The sequence below is a fragment of the Lactuca saligna genome, chromosome 1, assembly GCF_052625555.1.
Source record: "Lactuca saligna cultivar CGN05327 chromosome 1, ASM5262555v1, whole genome shotgun sequence".
Lineage (NCBI taxonomy): Eukaryota > Viridiplantae > Streptophyta > Magnoliopsida > Asterales > Asteraceae > Lactuca > Lactuca saligna.
In genome coordinates this window covers 150,678,287-150,692,693 of record NC_136417.1, presented here as the reverse complement: position 1 = coordinate 150,692,693, position 14,407 = coordinate 150,678,287, and the positions used below count along the sequence as shown (strand labels likewise).

Below are 14,407 nucleotides of genomic sequence, written 5' to 3'. Positions count from 1 at the left end.
AAATTAACATAAAATAGTAACATTTTAATGAAGATTTTTCTATTTTATTTAATAATTAGGCGTCCCACGTCAGCAACGAAATCGGTAAGCTTAGAAAAAAAAAAAAATGAAATTTTCACCAATAGTTCATATTTTTCATAAACAATTTTTAGTGCAGAAGTTATTAGTAGATTATGTTAAAATAATAAAACTTTAGTGCAATAATATTTTTAAAAAAAATTATAACTTCCAAAACAGTAATTACATTGACAAAAGATGAATTTTTTATAATTTAAACATATTATTATGTCATTGTTTAGAAGGATCTCTTACGATCCCGGTATTGCAATTTGCAAAGCCAAATCACGTTTATTCCACTTGCCCTTAACCATTTACATTTTTGCGTCCAAGAATTTATTTGTTTTTTTTTACAACTTTTTTAGGAATTCGGTGTTGTACCATTTTGTATTTATCTTTGTAAATCAATTGTAGTTGATTAATTTATGAGAAATTTATATATCAAAATTTTGGGATGTGACTTTTTTTTATCTTTTAAAAATACCGTAAACATATTTCCCAGATGTACCTACGATTTCGTATTATTAAATTAACAAGAATGAAACAAGTACATCATGTACAATTAAAATACGCTTAGCTATTGATGATAAGTATATTTAATTAACAATTTTTAATTTCTGATTCTCTTAATTTGAGACACTTAGACCATAACTTTAGTCTTTAGTCAAGTTTGACTTCCCTTAAAAAAAAAAAAAAAAACGAATTTTCAGAAATTGGAATCTTTTGTTTATGAATACAATACATGTTGAGATTGTATCACCTCACCCTACATACACATGCTCTTTCTACAAGCCATTAAGTATTATCTAAAATGCCCTTCGCTATACTACAAAAACCATAATTTCTAGAATCTAGACCCACCACAAAAATTAGGGTTAGCCAATAGGGCCCACAAGTAGGTGTATCTACACTTCTACAGCTGATCTTGTCCTGCAAAAGTGTACGTATGAACTGTACTTTCAAATTTTCCTTTATTAAATAAGTTCAAATATATTTTTTGAAATAACACCTTGAAGTTACGCTTCCATTTTGATATTACGTGAAAGATAATAATATCAAGTAAAACATAAGGTATGTTCACGTTTGATGGAATGCAATAAATTTTTATGTGAAACTTTTGAACACAATAAATATTTTTAACTTTAATCTATACATTAATAAATGATTTTGGACATTACTATGAATGGAAACATTAGAGATATAAAAGCATAATACCTTAATTAATTTTTGGGGGTTTTTCGCACAAAACTTAATTGGGCCAAATAATTACTTTCAGCAAAATCATGCAATGTTCGTCTAGCTCGTGGGCCCTCATGCACATTCTCTTCCTTCAACAACTTTCTACACTCATCAGTATCCTGCAACCAAATATAATATAAAATCGTTATATAAATATAATATATATTATATTTAAAAAGTAAAAGTAAACCTGAAGGAATTTTAACATCTGTTCTTCAATGGTGCCATGCATAGCCAAAGTTTCTACATGGATTGGGCGTGTAGCACCCATTCTATGAGCACGACTAATCACTTGTTCCTCCATGCTGTCAATTGCCAAAAGGGTGAAATTATGTCATTTTTATATAATTTATATTTATATATATCATAAATAATAATATCTAGTGTTAAGAGTTTAGATATTTACCTTTTATCCCAAATGGGCTCCATTAAAAATACATGTGTCACAAAACTTAGATCAAGACCAAGTGCTGCACTTCCATCCATCAAAAGAGCCATACATTCCTCATCATGCTGGAATGTAGCCAGTGATTTCACCTACATCATTTTATAAACTACAAATTTCAATAAAAAAAAAATAAAAAAATTGCCATTCATCAGTTTATATAAACTACAAAATTCTTACCTTGTTAACAGAATGCATTGGACTATACATGCCCACAAATTTAATGCCAGCAATTGTCAACTGAAAAAGGAGTTGATAAATATCTCATCATTTGTACTCAAAACAATAATAATAATAATTAAGAATTAATTACCTGCTGTTCGATGACATGTATATGCTCAAGAAACTGAGAGAATATCAACACTTTCTCTACAGACCTGTTGGTAAATCTAGCACAAGTCATGGTTTTCCCAAAAGGTAAAAGAAGGGCATTAATGTCTTTTCCATCGTGGATGCAACTGTCTGCTGTTTTATTATTAGATTCCTGTAAATCTTTTAATCTTTTCACAAGATATGAAACTTTACTGCTGGATGTTGATTGCCAATCAGGATTCCAGTCATCCTAAACCCAAAATAAAAAGATCAAAAGATTAAAAACATAGCAACATACTTTTTATTAATTTCTACATTATATATCATTCCACATTTCTACTTCTATTCAATTGTGTTATAATTTTCATTTCTCTCTATTGCAGCCTAGTACTTCCAATATTTTCTTATTAAAGCATTGTACATAGGAAAATATACGTAATTATAGAATTATATTTTAAATTTTATTCTTTGGACTAAGTGCAAGAAATAGCAACAGACTTCCATTCACTTGTTTATTATTATATCTTACGTTCATTTCTTTCTATTATACCATTTTTCTTATTAAGGCGTTTTACTTTGAAAATCTACCTAATTATATGAAGGGTTAATCTCATAAAAGACATTATATTTTATGTTTTTTTCCAGATTAAACCTCAATTTTATTTTATTTTCTGAAAAAGACCTTGCATTGTTTCATTTTTTCCAATCTGGCCCTTTTAGTCATTTTTTTTCCCGAAAAACTTGTAAAAATGTAAGGATTTTTTTCGAGAAACACTAAAAAGTTGAGGGCTTATTTGTAAACAGTTAGAAGGTTGTGAGTGTTTTTTTTGGAAAAATAAGACAAAGTTAAGGGTTTTTTTAGAAAAAATATAAGGTGTTTTTCAGGAAAATAAAAATAAAAATGAGGTTTAATCCGGAAAACACACAAAATATAAGCTCTTTTAGGAAACTAACCCTTTAACAAACACGCCTAATACTCTCTACTTGAATGACATTACAATAAAAGGTTAGATTTTTCAAAATCCAATTTTGTAATGAAACGAAATGGAAGCAGGATGCTATAATAAATTTAAAAAAAATAAATAAATAAATCAATCAAAGTAAAGTGCTATTTCTTGCATCGAACCCTGAATTTAAATTTGTAAAGCAGAAAATAATATTTTGAAGAGTAAATTACTGAAATCATCCCTGTGGTTTGGTTAAAATTGCATATTTGGTCTCTAACTTTTATTTTGCAACAAATCAAACCACAGGGACGAAAAATGCAACAAAATCAAACCACAGGGACGCTCCGAGTGCAAAATAAAAGTTAGGGACTAAACGTGCAATTTTAACCAAACCATAGGGACGATTTCAGTAATTTACTCTATTTTCAAATAACGCAATGAAACCTGTTTATACGATGGTTGTAATTCAATGAGATCTTTTGGAACTGGCCACTTTGGATTAGGATTTTCTACACGCGCTAATGTTTCAGGACTTTGCATCTCATATAAATTGTCACACCCTGGAAACGTACACTTTTCACTGTTTAAAGCCACACAATCCAAACACAAAAGATGCCTACATGGTGTTATCACAGGTAACCGACACCACTCTTCACATCTATAAATCAAAAAAAAAAAAATCACCTTCAAAAACCTCCATCAAAGTGGGCCCCATAAAAAAAAAAATACAAATTATCATTACCTCATACAGCTTCCGCCGTATAAAATATTATATCTAATAAAAGCATATTCCTCGGAAACCGGATCAAGCCCATTTTCCACCAAAATATCCATGGTTTCCTGGATATCTTGACCCGCATCCGTTACCTTTATATGTCCAGCCACACAACAAGACAATCTCACATTCTTAATTAAAGTACTCCTAAACTTCCATTGCTTCGGATTCAACAAACTTTCCACATGACTCGGATCATTCCAATCCGCCATTAAAATATTCCTCCTAACCGTAACCACCAACTCATTATAACTCCTCGCATGCTCCTCATTAAAATTCAAAAACACCACCTTCTTAACACACTCAGGAATCATCCTCAAATCCTTCTTCCTTGCACTAATCATACACCTCCCGAGCACCTCCAAAAGACGATTTCGCCCCTCCTCCATTTTCGCCTCAAACGGCCTAACTATCCCAGACTCCCACGACATTTGATCTTGACCATACGCTTCTTCCTTTAGAAACTTCAACATCGGTTGAAGACTCGAGAGTTGACTATTCGGTGTGTTGGGAGTCGGGGTCCCGGTCAACAACCACCGAGTTGAAGCGGTCAATGATATCGATAACTGTAGTTTGTTCGTTAGGTTGAGGCTCGAGCCCAGGGTGTGACCCTCGTCGAACATGACTCGAGCCCAATGAACCGATATCAACACGCTTCTTTTTTTAGGGCTCCATTCGGCGCTTAAACGACTGAAAGTCGTAATCACAATGTCGTAATCCCACGCCACGTTGTGAACCGATGGTTTTTTATGATCTGCCCAAATGAAAACGCGTAGCTGCCCGGGTTTCACGTGTTTCTCGATCTGTGTCCTCCAATGGTCGACTAGGTTTGCGGGGACCACGATTAGAGTTGCCCGGGATAAATAGAATCTGACCGAGTCAAGCGGCTCGTTGAGGGCGACTTTTAAAGCGGATAAATCGAAAGATAAGTCGATTAAATTTCTCGGGTAGTGCCACCTCATTGTGCCTTGGTCAACGCGTTTGACTAAACCGAAAGCTTGAAAGATTTTGTGGAACCCACGGGGCTCTCCGGTGGTTAACACGCGGGTCCCGGTGAGCGGGTGGACTAATCCGGTGGTTTCCATTTTTGTGAGGTGGGTTTCGGTTAGTTTTGTTAACCAAATTAATGCTTTTTTGGTTTCGAAGTTGATTAAGTGGTAGTGTTCTTTAAGGACACTAGTGAAGAAGGAAACGTTTTCTTCTTTTCCTTGTGGTGTTCCTTTTGTGTAAAATCCGGGCAGGTAGGTGACCGACTGCCCGTTGTCCCATGACTGTTCTGGGACATTACAACTTCTGTGATACGGGTCTTCGTTCATACTACAAAACCATGCAGTGGCAGAATCCGTAATATTTGATTGGAAAAGCTTCCTCCATTTTCTACATGAATCACACTGGACCCATGTTTCATTTACTTCAAAACTACCCCCTCTCCACTTCTCCTTCTCCTTTTCCTTCTTCAGTTTCTTTTTCATGTTTCTTGAGATCACATACAGTGGATCATCATCATCATCATCATCACCACCATGTTTTCTCTTTCTCTCACTAGAAGGGTAAGATGGTCCTTCGTATTCGTTAAAAAGATTCCTCTTAACTTTTGTCCAGCTTCGTGTGCTGGATTTTATAAGCTTTGGTGGATCAGGGGTAACGGTTTCTGACACGGTCAGTCCGGTCAGCCCTCTTCGGGTGCTCCGGGCAGCAATCTTTTTTCCACCTAACTCATAATACCCACATTTCTGATCACCATTTTGTTTACACCAGATTACATCCACCCCATCTGGGGGGTCCGCTAGGGTGCCTAGGGTTTTCAAGATTAAAGAAAGGGCAGTTATGGTCTTTCCTAACCCAGGTTCATCACAAAACATACCCCCACGAAAATCTTTAATCATGGGAGTGGGCCCCGTTACAAGCTCTCCAGAAACCAAATTGACATTAAAAGCAAATCCGTCTTCTGTTTCCAATTTCATGTACAATGGATTCGGGAATGTTTCGGGGTCACGTTCCCGTTTTAGCATCCAGTCAACTGCTGACTGCTGATGTGGAAAAAGTTTGAGTTTCATTGATGGCATTATTGTTTGTGAGAGTAGTCTTAGGTGGCGACATGTGGCGGAGGTTTTGAGGAGTTCGAGAGGGCTGAGGGAGGTTAATATATTGATCAAAACATCATCGGGTAAGAGGTGGAAACCGGATGGGGGGAAATCATCTGAAGGGTTTATTTTGGAATTGACGAAATCGCCCTTCGTTGAAACGCTTGGTAGAGTTTTGAAGATTTCATGGAGCTCGAATAGTTTGTTTCGGGAAGTATCGGGTGAGTTGCAGTGTTGGGTGCATCCAAGAACATGGCAATCTGAAATGTTCCAAATTTGGGTGTCGATGTTGGGATCGAGTTTTTTGTAATCTAGTATTGTGTGCCTTGTTTCCCAATCACAGCTGTAAGGAAATTATTTGAAATAAGTTAGGTTTTATGGTGAAAAAGTTTGGAACTTTAAAATGATAATTACAAAAATGTGCATGCAAATCTGTCTTGGTGTAAGCTTTCTAGGGATAGTTTTGGTTTTGACGATGAGAAGGGCATTTATGTCTTTTGAAAAGACAAGATATTTGTGACATTGAAATTTGAATATATATGATGCCCAAATGAATAACTTGGCATATATGAGATTACAACTTACAAGATGAAATCCTAAAGTAGAGGAATGTATGGTATTGAAATTTGAAAGCTATAAGAGTAGCATAGTTTGATGTAAGATATGTGTTTGAATGTATGGGTTGAAGCCAAATAGAAGGAAAACATCATTTGAGAATCAAGTAGATTCAGGGTTGTATGTGATTGAAGACTCTCAATGAAGTTGAGATATAAGTTTTATAGACTGGTTGCTAGACGTAAATTAACCATGAGAGATGAGATTATTAAAACTAATATGCAAGTAATTTGATTGCAATTAACTGAAGAGATCCGAACCTCAAATGGCGGAAGAGAGCTGCCGCCGTGGATCTTGATTTTGGAAACTGCCAACCAGACCACAAAGCAATTGGCAGATAAACATCAACCAGCACCACAACCCTGACCTCCCCTTCTTCCAATTTCCGAGAAATTCGAACCACTCTTGAAGTGATCTTCAAGCACTTGTTGTTTACCAAAGCGTGAAGTTGATGAATCACACTTACGCTACCATGCACTAGCCCTATCTTGCTCAACTTCTTCCTCGATACCGACATTGATCCACCGCCACTTTCGCTCTTAGACTTCTGGGGTGTTTCCGTAACTTCGCCGTCGGTCGAAATAGAGTTGATGGAGTTTGAATTGATCAACGATAGTATGATGCCGTTTGACGACAGAAAACCCACATCAGTTCCATCTCGAAAAATATTACAGCAAGTGTTGACAATTAGGGTTTCGGTAATGCCATTGTCGATAGTCTGATTCTGGGTGGTGGTTTGGGGAAACGAGAGGACGACGCACAAGTAACCACAGAGCTTGTGATCCCGGATGGAGTCGTCCTGATTTTCATCCATTTAATGAAGGGAATAATTGGGGATTTCAGGGAAACACACAAATTCAATTCGGTGTTTTGGATGTTTGATGTCGAACAAAATTTCGTTCTTAAAGCATCATGAGAATTCGTTGTTGGATGAACCGAGGTTTGTGAATCTTGGTTTGGTCTTTCGTGGTTCAAGTTCTTGTCTCTGCGTCCATTGGAAGGCACATTCCTAACTACGATTCCATCCACGGTGTTTTTTTTTATCCCAGAGTATAAATATGGACGTGGGACTCTGTTCCTGTAGGGGCCGTCCCGTTTGAAGAATTTTTAAAAAGAAAATCGGAGGCGGAGACAGGGGCGGAGGCAAGATTAATCTCCGTTTTAATTTCGGGGACGGAGTAGGCAATTCCGTCCCGAATCCCCAAGGGGATCCCGTTAATAAATTATACATATATTTACATATATTAATTATATAAATATAAGAAACAATAACATGATTTTGAGCTTCCAAAATTCATCAAAAAAACATGTTTTTAAGTTGTTAGTATAATATTTTAAAATGCCATAACTTTTTTTTTAACATATAAAATTCTGCTATAAGTAATTATTTGATACCTAAAAAATAGTTTTCTTTATCATAAATAACAATTTCTTTTAGCACAAAAAAAAAGTAGTCCGAAATCAATCGGGAGTGGGGGAACAATCAATCGGGAGTGGGGGAACAGGGGTGGGGGTGGGGGTATTAAAGGGGATTTCGGGGGCGGGGGCGGGGGTAGGAAGGTTGAACATTCCAGGGGCGGGGGCGAGGGTGGGGGAATGGGAAAATTTCGGGGGCAGGGGCGGGAGATGCACTCCCCGCCCCGTTTGCCCCCGTTGACATCCCTACCTGAACTTTTAGAATCTTTAATTATTTGTGTTTTAAAGAGGTAGCTCAATTTTTTAAAAACTATTTTTTTTATAATATATAATAAGTATAACCCTACCTTCCTTTACATACCACATCAAAACCTTCTTCTTCAATCTCTTTAGAAATATCATCTTCATTGTCTAGTTTTTTTGATGCGGTGTTAGAATCGGTCATATAGGTTATTCAAGAGGCTGAACAGAAGATAGAAGAACTACATCAACAAAATGTTGAAAATGATCGTCGAAGAAAAAGAAGGTTTTTCAAAGAAATTGTGAAATTGGTCACTAACGCCTCATGCAAGATTATTTTGATGAACATGCGACTTGTCAATGATATTATTTTTGTCGTCGTTTCCATACGCACAAACATTTGTTTCAACATATCGTCAACGACGTCACAGAGGCATGTCTATATTTCCAACAACGTGTAGATGCTACAGGTACAATTGGTTTTACTCCCTTACAAAAATGTATTGTGACACTTCATCAACTAGCATATGTCACTTCCCCTGATGCACTAGATGAGAATCTTAGGATGTTCGGATGTACTGCACGCGAAAGTCTTCACAAATTTTATAAGTATGTCATGAGATTGTATGGTCCACGATATTTGTGTAAACATACTTGTAGTGGCGTGCAATAATTATGTGCTCGTCATTCGAATGTGCACGACTTCCTTATAATGTTATGAAGCCTACATTGCCTCCACTGGGAATGGGACAATTTCCTGAATGCATATCAAGGCCAATACACCCGAGGTGATCATGGTTATCCAACAATCGTACTTGAAGAGGTGACATCACATGATTTGTGGATATGACATGCATTCTTTGGTTATGTTGGTTCCCTGAATGACATAAATGTTCTTAACATGTCTTCATTATTCGATGGCATGTATAACGAGACTAGAACAGATTCTTCATTTGTTGTGCATGGAACGCCATAGATTCAGACATTATCCTGTGGACGAGATATATATCCAAAGCGTTCTTGTTTTGTGAAGTCATTGTCTTGTCCAAATAATCAAAAAAGGTTGAAGTTTAAGAGAGCTCAAGAGAAGGAAAGGAAGGATGTTAAACGAGCGTTTGACACTCTTAAAAAACGTTGGCATATATTGAATTCCCAACATTTTTTGTTGAAAAGAAGAAAATGAGTGAGGTGATGTATACGTATATTATATCGCATAATATGATTCTTGAAGATGAAGGAAATGCAATATGTAAGTCTAATGAAAAGGAGATCGTTCCACCGATACAAACATTTGATGTTTGAAGCGACGAGTACTTGGCAAGAAGGGGAATACTTCATGATGTTGAGATCCCTCATGATCTTCGTAGAGACTTGATGAAACTATATGATCGATTTACTAGTTTGATTTAAATGAAATCATGATTATCAAGAACAAATATGTGAAATGATTCCATAAGAAGGTAAATAATGTTATGTTTTTGATTTAGAGTAACAAGGTTTGATTACACTTTGTAAGAACGCTCAAAAGACTTACTCTACCTTCTAACTAACCTCCCTATTTATAGGTTGACAAAAAAGGAGTTTGTAACGTCCCAAAACTTATAGACAAAAATTTTGATTTTTGTATTAATAAAACCATCAACCAAACATATTTATAGAATCATAAAGAAAGCCAAAGTATGTCAATAATCATTTAAAATACATCAGAGTCAATAGGGTGGAAAATCATGGTGTGTGCAATGCGATCATCTCGAGCTCTTCCTCTTCGCACCAGAAGTACCTGAAACATAAACTAAAAAACGTAAGTACAAAACGTAGTGAGTTTCCCCAACATACCCCATTCCATACATATAATGGCCTTACCCAACATCCATCGGGCCCCGCCCGACATCGAGCCCCGACCGGTACAGATCTAATTGTATCATGCAATGGGCCCCGCCCAAGACACTCATCATGCCCTGCTTGGCATCAATCCCCACCCCGACATACATACAAACATATACAACACATGCAAGAGTCACATAGACAACTAGCATACTAGTAACAATAATCTATGGGCCGACATTGGTACCATCGACCCACGAAACACTGTGAGGAGACTCACCTCAATCAAATGATGAACCAACACACACTCGCATGCGGATTCTACGGTGGCTCCTCAACTAAACACATAGAAACTAGCTCTAATAAATAATCAGGGTAATAACTACCACTAAAAGCCCGAATCATAATCTTTATTATAAAGGGTAAAAGACCCTTTTAACCTTCTTATCCTAGGCCCAAAAATCCATGGCCCAAGCCCAATCAACCTCAGACCCAAGAAGTAGCCCAAAAGGCTTTTTAGCGAGCACGCCCCACGTACCACTAGTTATGCACCACATACTAGTTTATGTCAAAAGAGTCGGGAACCCAAACACGTATGCTCAACATATGCTTTCCAAAATGTTATTAAGCACTTAATGCTTTAAGTCCAAATGTCCAAATTGCAGATCCAAGTCTTGGGGAATGTATTAAACGATAAAGTTACTAACTTGATGCCTTTGCATGGCTCAATGAGACTCAAACCCTAGATTTAACATTCTACTTTCACCAAATGAGCATTAACCCATGCCTGGTTGATCTACAACCATCAAGATGCAAACTTGATTGACTGGGGACCTTATAAACATCAAGAGGAGCAACCCAAAATGTCTGGAGTGATATTTACTCACCAGAACTCATTCATGGAACCAAAATATACCCAAAACTTCACTACATCTAGATCTAAGCATTGAATAACCAAGGTCAAGACTTTATACCTCTATGAAGCTGAGAAATGTGAGTAAACTCTGGATCTACAAGCTCCAACTTGATCAAGACTCCTTCACCAAACTTCTTCTTCTTCAAGGTTCACCAAACACCCAACAAAACATACACACAAGGATCAAATCTCTCTGAATGAGTTACGTTTTCTAAATGAGGCTCAAAGGGGCAATGGAGGCTGGTAATGAGAGAATCTTGGGGCATAAGGTTGTTTAAATAGGGTCCAAACCCTAAAAACTAGGGTTGTCCCCTGACCACGTACGCCTAGTGTACACACACAATCTCTATTTTTCATTTAATGTCATTTGGGACCAATTTTGCAAACAGTTTTTATACCAAGGGTCAAAATGTAAAATACTTTGAATCGAGTGTTACAAATCTCCCCCACTTGAATTGGACTTCGTCCTCGAAGTCTGCTGCCGCAAATAACTCAGGATAATGCTCCATCATCTCGTCCTCAGGCTCCTACGTCAACTCTGAACCCTTTCGGTGCTGTCACTGCACCTTCACGAGATCCACAACCTTGCTTCACATAGTCTTTGTCCTCCTGTTAAGGATCACCACTGGTTTCTCGATATAATTTCGGCAACCATCCACCTGAATGTCTGTCACACCCCCGAACCAGACGGCGGAAACGTCCGAGGGCTTGTGTGACTTTAATTGAATATCATCACAATGATTATACATGAACATAACATAAGCGTCACCATGCATCAATATATTACAACTAGAATTGTTCACATCAAGTACATTGTTTTAACACTACACATTCATAACCTAAATAGTTTGAGTACATTTGACAACATAACATCTAACATTACTTCTTATAATTCTTCCGCTTACCTGTTACCTGAGAATACAAGTTATTTTGGAAAAACATCAACATATGAAATGTTGGTGAGTTCATAAGCATTGTTGTGGTAAAATGATTTGTGTATTTTGTAAAACCCAGAAAGTCCGATATTTTCTAAAGAGACTTTTGTTTATTAAAGTGTGAAGATCCATAAGTTGATGCATGAATGATTTTAAAAACATATATATATATATATATATATATATATATACACACGAAGGGTATTTTGTAATATTGTTATAAAGTTTCGAACGAGTAGTATTAAATTCCTCGGAAAACCCGATGTTTTCCGATGTTGACATGTATTCGTAATTATTGATTTTTGTATTGCCTTAACGAATGAGTATTGATTAATCCATATTATGTACTGTCCTAATTTTTGTCTACTTTGATTTCTCTTAAGCCTTAACAAATGAAGAGAAGGGGAGTATTATGTCCCACTACTATCGTAAGAACCTTAGGCTGTCGTGGATGCGAAAACACAATGGTCCAACTCGCACTTGATTACTGTGACCTTACTAGCTTTTATAACAGGACACTTTGGCCCACTAGCACATAAAACTATTGAATGTCCTTTTATAAAATATTGGGTCATTGAAGGCCCAATAACATATAAGCGTTATCTCTTTGGGCCCAAAGATCATGTTGGTGGGCTTGCAAGGCCCAACAAGCATGATTTGAAACTCATAAGCCCAAAGTTTGTATATTTATTCCTTTTAGTCATCACATATCTATTTGAGAGTTTTGTTTTAGCGATTGTTGTTTTGTATTGATTCGAGACCGAATCAACTTGTTTATAACGATATCTGGTATTGAAGGTGTATTTGTTTTTTGTTTCGTCGGATATCTTGTAATTTTTCATAATGAATTAATTTGTTTTGAAGTATGACTTTTACCTTTTCACTACTTTTCCTTTATAAAAATAACACTTTTAGTCCTTTATATAGAAGAATTTCATTTTTAGTCCTTAAAAACATTTTCTTGACACTTTTGTATCATAAACTTGTTGAAAAGACATTTTTAACCCAAAGTATAATTAGTAAACAGTTTTAGCCCTTCCAGAATGGTGTTTCTTGGTTAGAACCCCAAATTTCGCAATTTTTACAGTTTTGGCCCAAAATATAAAAAGTTTACATTTTTTTATCCTTTTTGGAATTTAAAAGCATTTTTGACCTTTGAAATAGTTTGATTTCACTTCATGTCCCCTATTTTACAAAATGTTACAATTTAGCCCCTTAAAACTTCAATTTTCGCAATTTTGGGCTTATTGGGCCGAAAAGCCCAAACTTAGCCCATTAATCTAAATTTTTGCATTTTAAGTCCTTTGAAAATTATAATATTCAGGAAGTTGATTATAGAAACTGTTTTGACTCTTTTGACCCTCAAGAAACCGTGACTTGATAGTTTTTACCCCAAGTTTTATATTTTTGACAATTTAAGTCCTAAAATGGGTTTCATGTTAGAATATGTTCCTCATAACCTTATAAGCTATTTTTCTTGAGTAGATTAGTGTAAAATAACTTAGATTATGTTTGTTTCCTTTCTCATGTCCTAGATCTCGAATTATCACCCCTTTTTGTTACATATTTATCACAAAACACATAACATCACACACATACATGCATAAAATCACACATAGCATACACATACACATAGATCTACACATTTTCTTGTATTCTCCCCCATAAAACATATGAAAAACCGAAAAAGAGGGGTATGAAGCTCACCTTGAGTTGTAGTTTCGGTTTTGAAGAAGACTAGAAGAAGAAGATTTCGATCCTAGCAAATCTTCTTGGTAGATCTCAAGTTTAGTGACTTCTAAGGTGCAAGATCACAAGATTAAATGGATTTAGAAGAGATTTTTGGATGAAATGAAGTAGCTAGATCATGGATTTAACATCAACTTACCTTAGATGATGTGTTTATGGGAAAATCTCCTTGAAAGCTTCCTAGATCTCGAAATTTTGGAGAGGAGTGGAGAGAGTTTCTTTTGAGAGAGTTTGAGTGAAGTGTGTGTGTGTGTGTGTGTTTGGGTTCGGCCGAGAGGAAGAAAGAGAGGAGAGAAGAGAGAGTGAGTGAGGTGATGGTTGTATAGAAGCATGACATTTTGCATGGAAAACCTCTATGTAAAAATGAGGTGGCACCCACACAAAGTCAACTCTTCCTCTTGGTGAGCTTAGGCCGAGAATGGAGAGGGGAAAAGGAAAGAATTGGGCCTTGTATGTTTAAGCTCATTATATGGTTATGTTAGATGATTTTTTGTCCAATAAAAATCAAAGAATGATTTTTATGACCTATTAGGGCTAATATAAATTTGTTTTGATCCAATAAGGCCCATTAAAGTTAATCTAATTTATTTTGGGTTCATAAGGCCCAAACATGTTAAGTTTCATGTATATGGGTCTAATTAGGGCCCATTTGAGAGTTCTACGTTCAGGATAGATAATTTGGAAGTTTATTAGTCCATTAGGCCCAATAAGGAAATCCTAGTCCATAGTGAACTCAAATTGGAATTTCAAAGGTTTCCAATTCTTTGTTGACCATTTGTAGGGCTAGAATGAAGTATTTGATGAAGTTTTTTTGTTATAGAATAAGCATCATGCATGCTTTCATGTTATTGAT

The 14,407-nt window shown here is 36.2% G+C and overlaps 1 protein-coding gene across 1 annotated transcript; it reads right to left on the bottom strand.

Annotated features, from left to right (window-relative positions):
• Positions 1-749: 749 nt before the first annotated feature.
• Positions 750-7,516, bottom strand: LOC145045421 (SNF2 domain-containing protein / helicase domain-containing protein / F-box family protein). Its single transcript, XM_078993752.1, has 9 exons — positions 6,735-7,516; positions 3,743-6,202; positions 3,445-3,658; positions 2,055-2,303; positions 1,922-1,981; positions 1,703-1,833; positions 1,487-1,601; positions 1,273-1,415; positions 750-987 (listed from the first exon to the last, which is right to left on the bottom strand). Exons 1-8 carry the CDS (start codon positions 7,286-7,288, stop codon positions 1,278-1,280), a joined length of 3,921 nt encoding a protein of 1,306 aa, XP_078849878.1. The 5' UTR covers positions 7,289-7,516; the 3' UTR covers positions 750-987; positions 1,273-1,277.
• Between the last annotated feature and the right edge of the window lie 6,891 nt (positions 7,517-14,407).

Bases quoted from the DNA above. Each gene is read 5' to 3' on its own strand.
- LOC145045421 (XM_078993752.1), bottom strand. From the start codon at position 7,288: ATGGATGAAAATCAGGACGACTCCATCCGGGATCACAAGCTCTGTGGT. The intron at 1,982-2,054 runs GTAATTAATTCT...CTCCTTTTTCAG, and splicing joins TACATGTCATCGAACAGCAG to TTGACAATTGCTGGCATTAA. The intron at 1,416-1,486 runs GTTTACTTTTAC...ATTTGGTTGCAG, and splicing joins AGATGTTAAAATTCCTTCAG to GATACTGATGAGTGTAGAAA.